Source organism: Delphinus delphis, chromosome 8 (genome assembly GCF_949987515.2).
Source record: "Delphinus delphis chromosome 8, mDelDel1.2, whole genome shotgun sequence".
In the NCBI taxonomy this organism is placed as follows: Eukaryota; Metazoa; Chordata; class Mammalia; order Artiodactyla; family Delphinidae; genus Delphinus; species Delphinus delphis.
This window is the reverse complement of record NC_082690.1, coordinates 5570239-5585266: the sequence shown is the minus strand read 5'-3', so window position 1 is coordinate 5585266 and position 15028 is coordinate 5570239. Positions and strand designations below refer to the sequence as shown.

The 15028-nt window shown below is 47.3% G+C and overlaps 1 protein-coding gene across 7 annotated transcripts in view; it reads right to left on the bottom strand.

Moving 5' to 3' along the window:
• Nucleotides 1-13549, bottom strand: part of SNX19 (sorting nexin 19) — a 45314-nt gene extending 31765 nt beyond the window's left edge. For all 7 annotated transcript variants that reach the window (XM_060017649.2, XM_060017647.2, XM_060017648.2 and 4 more), the window contains exons 1-8: nt 11422-13549; nt 9479-9617; nt 8255-8355; nt 8030-8149; nt 5683-5813; nt 4395-4491; nt 3738-3918; nt 1159-1288 (exon numbers count right to left, since the gene is read on the bottom strand). In XM_060017649.2, coding sequence (XP_059873632.1) covers nt 1159-1288; nt 3738-3918; nt 4395-4491; nt 5683-5813; nt 8030-8149; nt 8255-8355; nt 9479-9617; nt 11422-13134 — 2612 coding nt within the window. In that variant the 5' untranslated portion in view covers nt 13135-13549. The remainder of the gene's footprint in view (nt 1-1158; nt 1289-3737; nt 3919-4394; nt 4492-5682; nt 5814-8029; nt 8150-8254; nt 8356-9478; nt 9618-11421) is intronic.
• Between the last annotated feature and the right edge of the window lie 1479 nt (nt 13550-15028).

Genomic DNA, 15028 nt, shown 5'->3' with positions numbered 1-15028 from the left:
GAGTTGTGCACATCCAGTTTCAAATTCCACTGTGTCATTTACTATGACCTTGGGTATGTTGCCTGACCTTGCCAAGCTCTACTTTCTTATTCTGTGAAATGGGGCTACCTACCTCACTTGGTTGCTGTAAGAAAATATATGCCAACAGAGGTCAGGTGATGGAAATGATAAACACTCAGCAAATATAAACGTGCATCCTCTTCTTTCACTTAGTTTCCTAATGATGAAACCTTATTAAGACTCCCTGATCCTATGTAACTTTAAGTGTGGAAGGGGCAATTTAACTGCTTGTTGTTAATGGATTTCCTACTTGTTGCAGGATAGATACATAATTCTTAAGTTTTTATTTTTATTTTCTGAGTGGCCTATTAGCATGAGCCACATGCTAACAGAAGAGTTCAGGAATTGGCTTCTTCTTACTCTGGGATCTGCCAGGATGTCTCACGCAACAGTGGCCAAAGCTCAAGCACTATTGCGTCTGTCTGGTTCAGAGACAGTGTCTCTGGCCTTCAGTTCAGCAAAGCTTGCATCAGTTTCATGGTTAGGTAGTCAGTAGCTAAAAACTCCATCTATGTACAAATCTTTCAGGAGATTCAAGTGGTGTTGGGATAACAAAGCCTGAATTATAAAATCTAAGTTTTAAATCCAAGTATCTTTCTATTCCTTACCATCCTGTGTCAGTAAGTGCTTCTTCAGTAGTGAATATGTACACCCCTCCCGGAGAAAATAATCTTTATTTTGAGCACTGACCAGTTTTCTCCTTGTCTTTCTTGTTGCTTATCGTCACAGTGACTATACACTGTTAGTTAAGAGACACATCCACTGTAACAAGGTGGCAGGTATAGGGCCCGGGGATAAAACTGGGTGGAGAACTGATCCTAGAGGAGGAAGAGTTCAGCTGAAGTATCTGAGATCACAGGTAGTGCCTGTCATTCAGTGGATGATGCCAGAAGTCTTACAGAAGCAGACCCATTCACACTTTAGACAACAAGGTGATACTCTCCAGGCACTCTTCATCCCTGTACCCCTAGAACAGAGATTTTATCTTCTCTTATGGCCACAGGTTTCCTGGACTCTATACTTTCCCTTTCTAGTGGAGAATTGGGCATCACATCCAACCCCTGTCCAACCTGAGACTCTAATGTGAAGCAGTCCTACCTCTGAATCAGGGTCCCAAAGATGAGATGAATAACTTTCTGCACGTTCTCCGTACATAGCCATCTCCACTGTTCCATCAGCAGCAAAAGAAGCAGATCCAGGGCTGTGTCAGCCAACTCTGTCTCTGTTCCTGGGGAATGAAAAGGCATCAAGAGTAACTCAGAAGAGACCCATACTTGAGGAACACATTTCAGTGCACTGGGTCTTCTCCATCTTTATATCAGTCGTCTTAAATTTTTGTAATCTATCTGTTTTCAAGAGATGTTTACTTCATTTCTACCAAGTTCAGTAACAGGCTCTGTATTTCTTTACAATTCTTTTATGTTCCTTAGTCACTTAGTAAGTATTGTTTATCTTTAAAAAGATTTTGCATATAATTATTTTGCCTCCCTAGCTTCTGTTTCTTTTGTACTTCCCCCAGGAAGCTGAATACATTTTGTTCCAAGGAAGTGCTCACAACTGGTGACTAACGGGAACCGGCAAGGTCCACTCCCTTCCATCCTTGTATTCCACCAGCCTCCACAAAGTAGCAAGGAAATGTTGTGAGCAGATCTGGGATTCACTTTTCTGTAAAAAACGTTGCTTTGAAAGCATCTCCATTACACAGAGCTGACGGGTTAGGATCCAGGAGATTTCAGTTCCATTTTGAGATAATATGTGGTTGTAGGAAAAACACTATACCTTTGGTAAAATGCTATGACAATTACTCATTTCTCTCCTGTTTCAAAGACTGGAAGGACCACAAATACGCTCATACCCATGCTGAGCTGAACTCTCTTAAACAGATGTATTTTATGGATGCAAGCGCTGTTCCCTAACCCTGTTCATGGGGTTCCATGTCACTTCTGATTTGCTTCACAGGAAACTGCCCCAGAAATACACACTGTTCCTGAATAAACCTCAGCTATAACCACAGCTACAGCTGTGATTAATGTTATAATTAATCACCAACAATCATTTTATTAGCCTAGGACCAAAGGGTATTCTCTGCACCAGCCTGCCCCAGCATTCCTTGCTTAAGGGTTCTTTAGAACATGAATGATTTCAAATTTGGATAAATCTGCTAGAACTGAACCTTACTTTCTTCTTAATCCCATCCAGTATATATTTTCTTTTTTCTGTACTGTATTTCAAGGGGGCATGGGAGCTGATGTGTCTGCTTTCTAGTCATTTGCTCAAAATGGGATAATCAGTTCCTTGGAAAATAGCATTCCTTATTCACCCTCTTCAATTCTATCATTTTCTCAGGTTTAGCATTTACCCAGAGCTGCCATCACGTGGTGACAATTAGTCATAGCAGTAAAAAATAAGCAAAAGCAAACAAGGCACCGGGTCCTCTTGATAAAAGTGGTAAATTATCTACCACATGAGCATGTTGAGTCTCTCAGGGCTGGCAGAAGGGCTCAGGCATAAATTATCCCTTTAGAGATATAACGTTCAAAATTTAAAGACTTGATTTTGGCTAGAATTATATTATTTTACCCATCCCATCTTATTTATAATTTCTTAGAGCTCTCTGATGATTCTGCTGTCGTAACACTTCATTTACTTAACCAGTGAGATGTAAGCTCTGTGAACAGAGATGGGGTTGTAAACTCCATTTTTCACAGAGTTAAGCTGAGGTCCGTAGAGCAGAGGTCAGGTGACTGTGGGCACCTGAGAAACAATGGTGAAATCAGTCCTTTTTCCTTTTCTGAACCCAAGATTTTGTGATCTTTTATTTTCAGCGGGAGCCTTTGTTTTGGGGGATTTGAAAAACTTTCTTCTTATAAAATGTTCTAGTTCTGCAAACCTACTAATATCCAGGGCTCCCAATTTTTACTCTGTAGAAAACATCTGCACTGCTGGGAAGTAAACCTGCCCTGCCTCATATGCTTACGGGGCGAGAGTGGTGTCCTCACCTCTTCCTCTCTGCTCTACCTTGGGTAACTTGGTGGTGTCATTTGCCACAGCAGTAAGTAAACCAGAAGGAACAGATCCAGGGGAAAAGATAAATTCCATTCTGTGAATGCTGTATTTCAGCTGCCCTATAGTACATCTACGTGTGGACTTCCAGTAGGCAGTTGGAAATACACCTCCAGTATTGAGGCATCACCACCATATGTGTTAGGGCTGAAACCAACCAACAGATGAGATAACCCAGGAATGTGCAGAGTAAGAACAGAGAGCCAAAAATAAAGCTCTGGAAGGCTGAGGAGCCAGCGAAGGGGACTGAGGCAGGGCCACAAGAGGGGCAGAAAGAGAACCAGGGAAGTGGCACCACAGACATCAAGGGAAGAAAATTTCTAAATAAAGGGAGTCGCCCAAAGATATGCCAAAGCATGCCAAAAATAAATAATGATGGTATTATAACCGTAGATCTTATCTTGCTGGAACTCCCCGTTTACGAGCCACGCTCCTCTGCTCGACGCAGGTCTGGGACTGTGTCGTATTCCTCTCCGTATCCCAGCAGAGTACCTCAAACATTAGTGTTTAACACCTGGCTTGCTTAGCTGAACAGATGAGAAACTGAAGCAATGAATCCCAACAGTCCCAGGTCCCAGGTGGACTGTACCCTGGCTCCCTTCTCTGTCACTTACCTGGATCACTGTTGCTGAGGTCTTGGGCTGGCATGGCTGCACCTGACACGCAGTCATCCACACATCCCTTGGAGATTTGTTCAGAATCTTTTCCTGGGGCTTCTGCTGGCTGCGTTTCTAGTAACTTTGTCTGCTTTTCAATAAAGGATTCCATCCCAGACATGGAGAGGATCTCTGACTCCTGAAGAAAGAGCCAGTGGCATGTCACATGAAGAATGCAGAAAGCATCAGGCCAACTGCAGCACTTGTGGTTCCTCTGTTCCTTCCCTGCAAGTGTCATAAGTAGAGGACCCACTGACTCTGTGACCACCTAAGTTTTTTTTTTTTAACCTAAATTGCAAGGAAAACCATGCCTCTGTAGTCTCACTTGCCACAAAAACTTTGGGTTTTCTTCCAGGAACTGGCTTTCTCATTCTCTCATCCATTATTCCAAGCTCACAACTCTTGAGAAGCCAACCTGCCAACCCAGAACTAGTAGGAATTCCAAACCACTCTGAGAAAACACTCCTAGAATAAAAATCAGAGACCCAGATGTTGGTTAAGTCCTTTAGGAAGGCACCTAAGTCCTTTCTGATTTTGGAGACTGTCTCAGCTGCCTATAACTGCAGATGCAACATCCCAGCTATTAAGTCCAAGAATTCTCCAGGGACTTCTTACCACACTGCCTTCCCGGAGACAATAGAGAATCTTCTCGTGTGTCTCAGTTATATTCAGTGCTGGAGCAATTTTACTGGATGAGAACCTCAGTCTGGACCTGGTACAGAAACGAAGAGCAGAAACAGTATGTAATTCATGGTCTTGATCCCCATACAAAAGGGCTGACAGGTATTAATACCTCAAGACAAGAACACCCATACTTATTCTTAGGAGCTTACTATGGTTCAGGGTCAGAGAGACCTAGCCCTGAAAACCCCCAAACAATATATATTCTTGCAATTCTTAATATACAGTGCAACACTTGCACTAAGCTATGCCTACCCTGCATTTGTGAAAGGACTTTTGCTAATGTAAAATAAGGACCAGTCTGTCACGGTTGTATTCCCATAGGCTAGAAGAGTGGCTAGCACATACTATGCACTCATTAAACATTTGTTGAAGATTAAACAGACAAGTGGCACGGACCAAGGTTGTCCTTGTTGTTCACACCTTTTTGCACATCCACTCTTCCCCTTGTGTCCCAAATAAAACCAGGGAAAGAACCACAAGTGCTAACCTCAATGTTTCAAGGAACAGCGTTCTTATAAGCACAGGCACCATGGTTACCCTTCAAAAATGGGCCCAGTAAAAAAAAAAGGCTAAGGATTGTGAGTGTTATTGCCGGCCCATGAAACATGACACATGACAGACAGACACACACACATTCTACAACCCCCATCCCCCATTCTCTCTCTCCCTTCGTAATGGCCCAGATACAGATACGAAGTGTCCAGGAAGGAAAGTGTGGTGCCCTTCCTTTCCACGTGCTGGCTCTGAGTGCTGCCAGAGAGCACCTGGGACCCTAGTGCAGGAGAGAGTAGCAGCAATAGCCAGTGACTAAAATCGGCCCTGTAGGTGTCCATTCTAGCCCATTTCTGTTTACTGCTAGTACACTCAACTTCTGAGCCAAGATTTCCAGAAACGATGACAAACAGAGATCAGTCATAAGCCTTAACTCTTAAAGGGAAAGAAACATCTCAATTTTCCAGGGGAATAAAAAAGGAGAATATCCATATTCCAGAATTTTCCTTCTAATCAAAATTCTCTGGTCAGTTGGGGCCCTGGGTTCTCATGGCAAGACAAACATTCAGCAAGTGTGCCTGTGCAGGATCTCAGGCTCAGTCTGTGGTCTGGCTTTGTATAAAAATTGGTAGGTATGACCCATCTCCTCTCTTCTAGGGCCTAAGTGTGGGAATGGGCTTTGGCTGAAAACTGGGGATCAACCTGAGAACTGGGAATGGTTTCTCACTTGGTAGCCTTCTTGCCTTCTGGCTGGGGCTTGCTTTCTGTCTCGGCCTCACTCAGCTCCTCTGTGGGGCTCTGGGGCTCAGAGCGAGGAAATGCTGTCTTCAAGGTGTCCACGATAGCGCTCACCACCACCTGCAGGGGTCAGAGATGCAGGGTCAGACAGAAACCACAAAGGTGCTTTCTGCACCCAGGACAAGTAGACGGCTGGCCTATCTAGCAGAGCCTTAGCTATCCACACAGACACTAGCTAATGACTTAGTGGAAACTCTCTCCCCTTTTCTCTCTGGCCATAAAAGTCTTCCTCACAGAGTTAAGACAAACAATGTCATGGGAAAAGAAGCCAAAACAATGGGATAAATAATAATCTGGAAGTTCTACAGGCTGGTGAAATACTTTTCATTTTCAATTTTTTTCTTTTCATACAGAAGAATTTTTTTTTTTTTTTGCCACGTTGGGTCTTTGTTGCTGCGTGTGGGCTTTCTCTAGTTGCGGCAAGCAGGGGCTACTCTTCGTTGTGGTGCGCGGGCTTCTCATTGTGGTGGCTTCTCTTGTCGCAGAGCACGGGCTCTAGGCATGCAGGCTTCAGCAGTTGCAGCACGAGGGTTCAGTAGTTGTGGCTCGCGGGCTCTAGAGCAGAGGCTCAGTAGTTGTGGCACACGGGATTAGTTGCTCCCCGGCATGTGGGATCTTCCCAGACCAGGGCTGGAACCTGTGTCCCTGCAATGGCAGGTGGATTCTCAACCACTGACCCACCAGGAAAGTCCTCATACAGAAGAATGATTTTTCATTTCCAAACTGATAATACTTTCACCAAGATGTGACTAAGTGGAAGGAATACAGACAGGAATATATGGAGAAAAGAAAGAGTGATAAAGATTAAGAAATACCCTCTAGAAACATATGTGATATAAAAATGCTCAGAGCAATTCACATAGAGTAAAAAATCTGGTTTTTCAGTTAATTCGAACAATTTCTCTTCTTTAACTAGAGAAAGAATAACAAAAACCACTCAGGTTAAAGTTAAGGAATCTGGAATTGATATAAACTTCTCTACTCATAAGGACGAAATGAAACAATCCTCACTGAAGAGTAAAAATTATTTCTATTTCTCAGAATGGGAAAATGACATACAGACATTTGCTAAAAAGGAAAAAGAACAAACAAATGAAACCCTAAAATATCCAAATGGAAGGAGACGTTTACTTTTCCTTTGGTGCCTCTGGCTCATTAATGAACACTGCTGGCTCAGAGCAGCGCAGCACCTGCTTGACTTTCTTCTGTGCTAGTCCTCCACGAGCACAGCCAGCACAGCCGAGGCAAGGCTGAAATGGTCAAGCAGGACCACAGTAAAGACTGGGGGACAGCAACCCAGGGCAAGAACACAGAGAACCGCATGAATGCGGATAACGTAGCTGAGAAAATACAACTCGCTCTCTCGGCTCACAGGACGGTAGTCTGCGGTGAGGGTGCATATCTGTCTTGTTCACTCCTGTATCATCAGCAACGCATACAGTACGTGGCTTTAAGTAGGCATGCAGGGGGCAGATGTTGAAAAAATCAATGAAGGAACACGTCAGCATGGAGGAACACACCTGCAGGGAACTCTGGGGATTTTACCTCGTCTATCCCTTTCTGATTTGCAGTTTTTTCCTCCCAGCAGTGAATGTCTCCTAACTCCCACCACATGAAGTTCCACTGTATCACTTTATCCCCTGAAGTCTAGATGAGAAGAGGGAGTGGCCTCTTCTGCCACAAAAGTCAGTGTTTTCTAACCTCTTAAAACATATGCATTTTTTGATAAGCAGAAACCTCAGCCTTCTGCCCTGGAGGTGCTAAAATCAGTTGGCAACCTCTGCTCACAGGCTCCAGTGTGGTGCTCAAATGTCCTTCTCCTACCGTCTCCAAAGGTTCTGAGTTACCATCTCGAAGAAGGTACAGTTCTCTCACACTCTGTTCTCCAGCAGAGAATCACTACACAAACCTAAGTCCAGCTCGGTGTCCTGTCTTAGGGCTCTTTCCTGAGTGACCGACCCTGGGAATGACCTTCGTCTCCGGGAGAGACCTTGCTGCCCCACCTATCTGTGGAGATGCAGAAGCACCCTTACATGCCTCCCCTGGAATCGCAACGCCATGACATCCCTGGGAGACGTGTGTACACCGACTGTGGCGGGGTATCGTATCCTCATTAGCTGTTCACTGTTGTCCGGCAAGTAGACGACCTAACCAATACTGGCAACAGGTCTTGAAAATCCCAGTGCGTGTTCCACTTACTGCTGGGTGCTGCGTCTCCCACCCCCGCCTCCACACTGATGAGAAACTAAGGTTGAGCACGGCGGCCCCGCTCGTACCTTGTCTATTCTGGAGACCATGAACGGTTTCTTGACAAAGGCAATACGAGCATCTGTGTTCAGAGCAAGGAACTCCTGCATCTCCTCACTGTTAGCGATCTCAGGAATGGCACAGAGTTGCTGCAAGAGACACAAGGACTTCAAAGAGAAATTCTGGTCCCCAGCTCTCTCCACCTTGGCTTGGGTGTCTGCCTGGTGGCTGGAACGAGAGCAGAGGGTGCTGACCTTCAGGAATGATTCCAAGAGGCTCTTGCGGGCTTCCACTCTGTCACTATCCATGTTTCCAAATGGAAGATCTGGAAAGAGCTTCTTAGGACCCTTCACATCTTAAAAAAAAGCCCGAAGTTAATTCATTAACATTCACTACGAGCCATTCCATATAAAAAGCGTCCTGTGTGTAAAGGAAATAGAATTGTTGAATGCATTTCCCGGGGATTTGTGTTCCCTCACCTGCCGGCTGGAGCTGAGAGGCGGCCCGAGGCTGGCGAGGGGGCTGGGTCCCAAGGCCTGGGGCTCATCCCTTCAGAGTCCCTCCCCGGGTCCTCCCCTCCTTCGGATTTTTTTTACTTCAGGAGTTCCAAATATACCCCAGGGATATAATACAGACAATCTACTTTTCTTATTAATGATAATATTAAGGTATAAGAGGCCAAACACTATAGTGGTTATGAATAAGGGCCCGGAAGTTTAAATTTTGGCTCCAAGCCCTACTATAATAATGACCTTAGGCAACTTGCCTAATCTTTCTTTGTTTCTTTTCTGTAAAATGGGCATAATGATAGTATCTATCTTATAGACTGTTATGAGAACTAAAAGAGCTAATAAGTATAAAGTGCTTAGTAGAGAACTGGGCATATATTTTCGGTATCAATTATTGTTACTAAGAAAATGTGCAACTGAAATACACAATTTATGCCAAAACTTATTAAAATGTTTGAGTGATCGCTGGCATTTTTTTAAAAAACAAAGCAGCTGCTTACTAGCTTATTTTTCGAGTAAAATTTTATGTTTTCTTATTGTTCCTGTGCCTCACAAGTACCAAACAGCACACCAAAAAGCCTGTTGTTAAAGGAAAGCTGGCAAGGATTTCTAGATGATATTTTAATATCTAAGAGCAATCGACCTATGAATTTGGAAAAGTTAATTTAACACCTCACACTACCTCACAGGCAAAGGTGGACTGTGGAAGTTTCCTTCCTAAGCTTAAACTAGATGGGGCCCCAGAACAAAGCATTCGGTGGCAAAGAAGCACCTCGGAAAGAATGTCATTAGCACCGTCCAGCACTAAAACCCAAAATACCCAAAAGCAAACTGGGGGAGCACAGGATCCCTGAGGCTGCACTCTCCCCCTCCACCCTCCCCACAAACCAACAGGCCTCCAGCCTCTCAGATCAGGGTGGCTGGATGTGAACAGCAAGCAGGCATTCTGGGGCTGGGGTAACTCCTGACTTTTGATGAACTTTCGTAGATCGGATTTCTCCTCCAGACGGGTCTGCAGATTCAGGAACTCTCGGTAACGGCGGTTCACGGTGTGGTAGGCCAGCTGCTGCAGGCCACTGCTGCTCTCGCAGTCAAGGGCGGTCTCATACTGCCGGGTGAACAAATTTGTTTACTGCATCAGCTTACTGGCCACACAATAAGAGTAGAGTAGGGGTAAAGGGAGCAAGATGCTCCTATTCTGTTCCTGAACGTATTAGATCTGACTGTTGCTCTAAGTTGTAATGAGTAACTCAAACTGAGTGAATTACGGGAACGACATGCATTTCCCAACAGACGTGGCCTAGGAAGTGAAAAATGAGTTTTACTGCCCTCCACTCCTTCTTCCATCTCAAAGCTCTCCCTGCAAACACTCTCTTTACTCATAACTCTTTTCAAATCCCAAAGACACAGGATAAAAAAGAAGGTACAACACTGATAAAAATGACACTGCCTCTTTCATCCCTAATTATGGGGTTGGATGTTATAAGGGGATAACCATCTTGTCATTACACGCAAGCAGTGATTATCTATATTAGTTGGGGGAAGAACAAATAATCCAAAACAGCCGATGAACAAAAATCATTTGTTTGCCTGGAATGCATTAAAGGAACATGTGTTTTTGTTTTGCTTTGGGCAAATTAATTATCATTCTTGGGAGTGACGCTGAATTTTTCTTCCCGAGCACAGGTCATCTGTATGATGAGAAGTCATGTGGAGACTAGAGATGTTTTAAGGGGTCAGAGTCTGCTGCCTTCATAGGCTTGGAGAGCTGGTATGTGGGAAATGACAACGGTGCTGAAAGTTCCCCCAGAGCGAGCACCCTGAACAGCATGAAAGCTGCAACTTCATACCTACAGGGGGAGACTTTTTGACAGAGTAGTTAAGATATAATAAATTCTGTGCAAGAACAATATATGTGCTTGTTCTCATTAAGAGTAGGTTACTGTTATTGTTTGGTTAAGGTATTATACTGTGGCAAGTGATGGAAGAAACGATCTCCTTGTTGGTGGGACTTGAGGCTGGTGTTTAAAATTTTTCTAGAGGCAGAGAGAGGTATTCCTTATGAGCTGAAATGAGCAAAGTAGTCCTTGAGACCAGTACTGAGAAGGAAGGGTCTAGGTAAGACATGCAGGTGGAATTCAGGTTAGAGCTCTCAGACTTGGAGCACCTGGGAGTTATGATGCTCTCTGTGGAACAGTCTGCTCTTTGAGGGACACTATTTGATACTGACACGGTCCCAAGCTTGGCTGCACCTCAAAATCACTTGGGCTACAAACTCTGCTGTCAGAATACGGATTCTGATAGGCGCTGACGGATTCTGAATGAGAATTTCCCAAGAATGGGCCCCAAGATTCGTATTTTTTAAAAATACAACTCTCCAGTTGACTTGGAGGCAGCTTATCCCCAAACCAGCTTTAGGGAGCTGCTGCTCTAATCGAACCAGCCACCTGATCCATGAACCCCCTTCATATCATTTCTGCCAAGCAGTTCCTACTACTGCTCTTAAACATCTCTAGGAATGAAGAACTTGCTACCTTTCGATGTATATATAGGTAAATAACCTTCCTTCCTAAAACAAAAAGTATGAAAGATACCAGTACTTAAAAAAAGAAAGAAATTAGCAGGGAAGAAGTTTGGAAAGAATCTCTGGACAAGACTGTATCCATTGGGAACCACTGAAAAATATGACTCTCAGTATACCAAGATTCTAGGGTTGTTTGTGAGAGTATCAGACAGAGGCCTACTCTGCTTCACAAATGAGCTTCAGACCATTCACATACAGATGCTGGCTGAATTAACCATAGCAGACTAAGTAAGAGTAGCCTCTCCCTCTCAAAACACTAGCTTCACTGACTCTGCTTTCCGACTCATTCCCAGACCAGAGTGGACAACCACAGTTCTAACCCTGTTACCTTCACCGTGTAGAGCGTGTATGGGTGGAATCCGGTGCCGCTGTGCTCTCGAGCAGTAATGGTGCCGGTAATACGAAGGTTCTGGATGATAACGGGGCCATCTGGACTGCTCAGGGGCTCAAAGCTGAAGGTGGCTGAGCTCAGGGGACCAGGTGGAGAGGAGGAGAGCAGTACCTGTGGGAGACTAGGATCTAGGGAGCTCACACCATTGGTGAGATCTTTCTCTAAGCACGAGGGTCGTGGGGGACACATCCTTTCTGGACTGGCCAGCAAAGTTGTAAGAGAGGTGACATCTCCCTGCTCTACGTCCTTGTCTGCTGTGTCAATCTGGATCTCTGGGCAGGAATTCAGCATGGAGACAAGCAGGCCGGTCTCTGTTTCTGTTCCTGGACCCTCCCCAGCTTCTGCCCCTTCAATTCCTTCAGATCCCTCTTCATCCTTAGACTCCAGAGCCTGGGAACCCCCTAGGGCACACAGGGAGTCCTGAATCCTGGCAGAGAGGAAGGTGCCTGGGTTCACGAGCATGATGGTTTCTTTGCCCAGTTCAGACAACGGAGACTCCAGCTCTGCGTCTTCGGACAAGAACAGAGGCTGCAGGAAGTGAGAAGAGTTGTTTCCTACTTCTCTCTCTTCTAGCACTCCCCCCAAATCTCCCTCCAGTGCTTCATGGCCTTCTTCGACTTCTGGGGAGGGGTGTGAAGGCTCACTATAGTTTAGGAGCACTGGGGCTGGAGAAGGGGCTCTCGCATCTGCTAGACTCTGGACCTCCACAATCAGTGGCAGAGATGTGGGCACTGAGGGCTGTTCCAGGGCACTGGCTGGGCAGAGTGGTTTACCCACTCCTGCTGGGCCAGTTCTGGTCTTGGAAAAGATGCCCACTAGCACAAGGTGTATCCAGTCCGGATCTGAGAGCTTGCTGATCAGTGGTAACATGACATTGCAAGTAATGAGTTCCACCACTACATGGCGGCCGGTCCGGGTCTCCAAGTGGGGCTTTGGCACTAGGCCTTGAAGCAACACGTTCACAATGCCACGTGTGTAGGCGACCTCAGTCCTGGGACTCTGTACTGCAGGATGTGGGGCGGTGGCCTGGCAGTAAGCCTCCCAGAGCTGGGAGGGCTCAGCTGTGCCACTCTGCTTCCCCGTCGTGGCCTCCTTTGCCTGAAGATAGCTCTGCAAGTGACAACCACAGAGAGTGAGAACCCTCTGGGCAAGAGCATGGCTGTCCACCCTGGCCATCCTCCTCCGGAGCTCCTGGACCAACCCTCGCATGGCTGCCTCCATTTCCTCCTCGAAGGCAGGCTCCTGGCTCACCGTGCGATACCAGGACGACACGAAGTCCCGCATGACCATCCGGATGGTGCGGTCGATCTCCTGCTCCAGCTGCCTCTCGGCCTCGGGGTTTGGGGGGCAGACAGCCATGGGGATGAAGCGCTCCAGGTGCAGCCGACCCGAAGGCCCCACGATGGCGTCGGCGCCCAGCCATCCTCCCAGCACCAACAGCAGCGCAGACAGAAAGCACAGGAGCCACACGTTGACCAGGAGGTGGATGACCAGAAGCCAGCCGAGCACGGCCCCCAGGGCCACCAGCTTCCGGCTACTCAGCAGGTGACTGACGCTGGGCCCGGCCGAGGGCTCCTGCGCCGCGGTCGCGGTCTCTGCCTTCATGGCGGGCGGGAGGGGGCTCCCCGGACCAGCTGCCCCCTCCTCCATGTCAGAGCCGGCGATGGGGCGCCTACTGCGGCGCGGACACGAGAGCCGGGCGGCGGGCCCCGACGTCCTACAGGCAGGGCCCGGCGACAGGGGTGGCTCGGCGGCTCGGCCTCTCCGCAGCCCCCTCCGGCCGGGGCGCGGCCCTCGAGGAAAACCCTTCGGCCCTCATGGTGCCAGGGCGGCGGCCCGCGGCCTCAGAGGGTGGGCAGGGCCATGGGCCCACAGAACACTCACGGACGCCGAGGACCGGGGCGCCCGGGAACGGCTCGCGCTGCGCCCCGCCCCGCTGAGTCCCACCTGCAGTGAACTTAGCGGGGTCTCCTCCGCGGCCTCACAGGGTTCCTCGCCGGGCTGGAACCGCCGGGCACCGGCGCTCCGCAGCCCGGCTCTTGTCTAAGCGGCCGTCCGGCCCGGCACCGGCGACCACTTCCGGGTCGGCGGGAGCGAGGCATGTCGGGAGAGCGCCGCGCGCCCCGCGGCCCCGTGCGGCCCGGCGCGGCCCGGCGCGGCCCGGCTCCCCCTGGTGGTGAGGAGCCTCCGTGACCGCACAGCGCGAGCTAGCCAAGCGTGCGCCCACTTCCCAGAGATGGGGACCTGCGAGCAGGCTTGCAGGTAAGGACCCTCCGAGACTCACTTCCCGCTCTAGGGATTAAATGAAGTTTGCAAACACCGGGTACCGTTTAAGCAAACTCAGTAGTCCAATTACTTTAATCTCATTTGGGCATATTTTAGTTGGCCTGGTGATACATTTTAACATTCACCCCCCACTCCCCAGCGCCCGTCTCCCAACACCCAGCTCAGCTCAGCGAACTTGTGCTCAGGAATTGCTGAATACAAGGCATAAAACATTAACACAGAGATAGATTTATTCCTAAAATTTCATAATACCGTATAATAAAATCTTTTTTTTGTGATTTGGGGTTATTTGCTGGTGGCATTGCCCGAGCAATTAAATCTTTTGAGCATCTGCTAGGTTCAATCCCTGTGATAGGTAGTGTGGAGGAGTAGAAGCGGTCCTTGTCCTCAAGGACCTTGCAGATAATTGCGGAGACGAGTTCTTGGGTCATGAGTGCATATTTAATAATGCACGTCAGTATGGGATATGGTCAAATGCAAATTATTATACGTATGAGGGGAAGGAAAGGTCACCGTGGGTTGTAGTGGTTAAGGGAGACCTCAAAGAGAAGGGAGCCTTTCTGCTGCCTTTCTATTCCCCTCCATCTCTTCTTCCCTTTTCCTCCCCAAATATATAGGAAAAGAAAGCAGAGATAGAGATGTATGTTCAGACAGTCTTCTGATAGATTTGCTTGGGAATGTGCTCTGTTTGATTGGTTTTGGGTTTTTTGCCTTCAGTTGTCCACACAGACGGAATTACCTGTAGGAAAATTAAGTATTCGACAGTAGCACTGACCAGGTGTAAGAGTGTTGGTGCCAGTTTCATGTGAAGCCGGCTTCCTTCTGCATTTTGGCCCCCAGGAGCTCTGTGTGCATGTGGCTTTCCTTTTTATTTTGGCACGGGACGTGTATCATTTGTACAGGGCTGTTCATGGTTGTCTTCAGCACTCTCTGTGCTGTTAGCAGCTTTTCATCATGATGGCCTTAGTCCACACATATTTAGAGGAATCTTCAGGCAAACTCCAACCCAAAATTGTGCCAACAGGAAGCACATCGTGGCTTCTCCTCTCATCTCCGTTTCAGCTATTGGGGTAAAGATCTCTTTTGAATGCAAAGGGAACCATTGTTTAGATGTGGGGCATAGTTCATGACTATCACTTCTAAAGCAAAAGTTGGATTTAGCATCAAAGTGCCCACAAAGCGAACTGGGCACATTCCTGAGCTCCCAGAACGCTGGCCACTTCACTGGTGCTCTGCTTCTCACAGAAAAGGAGCCTCA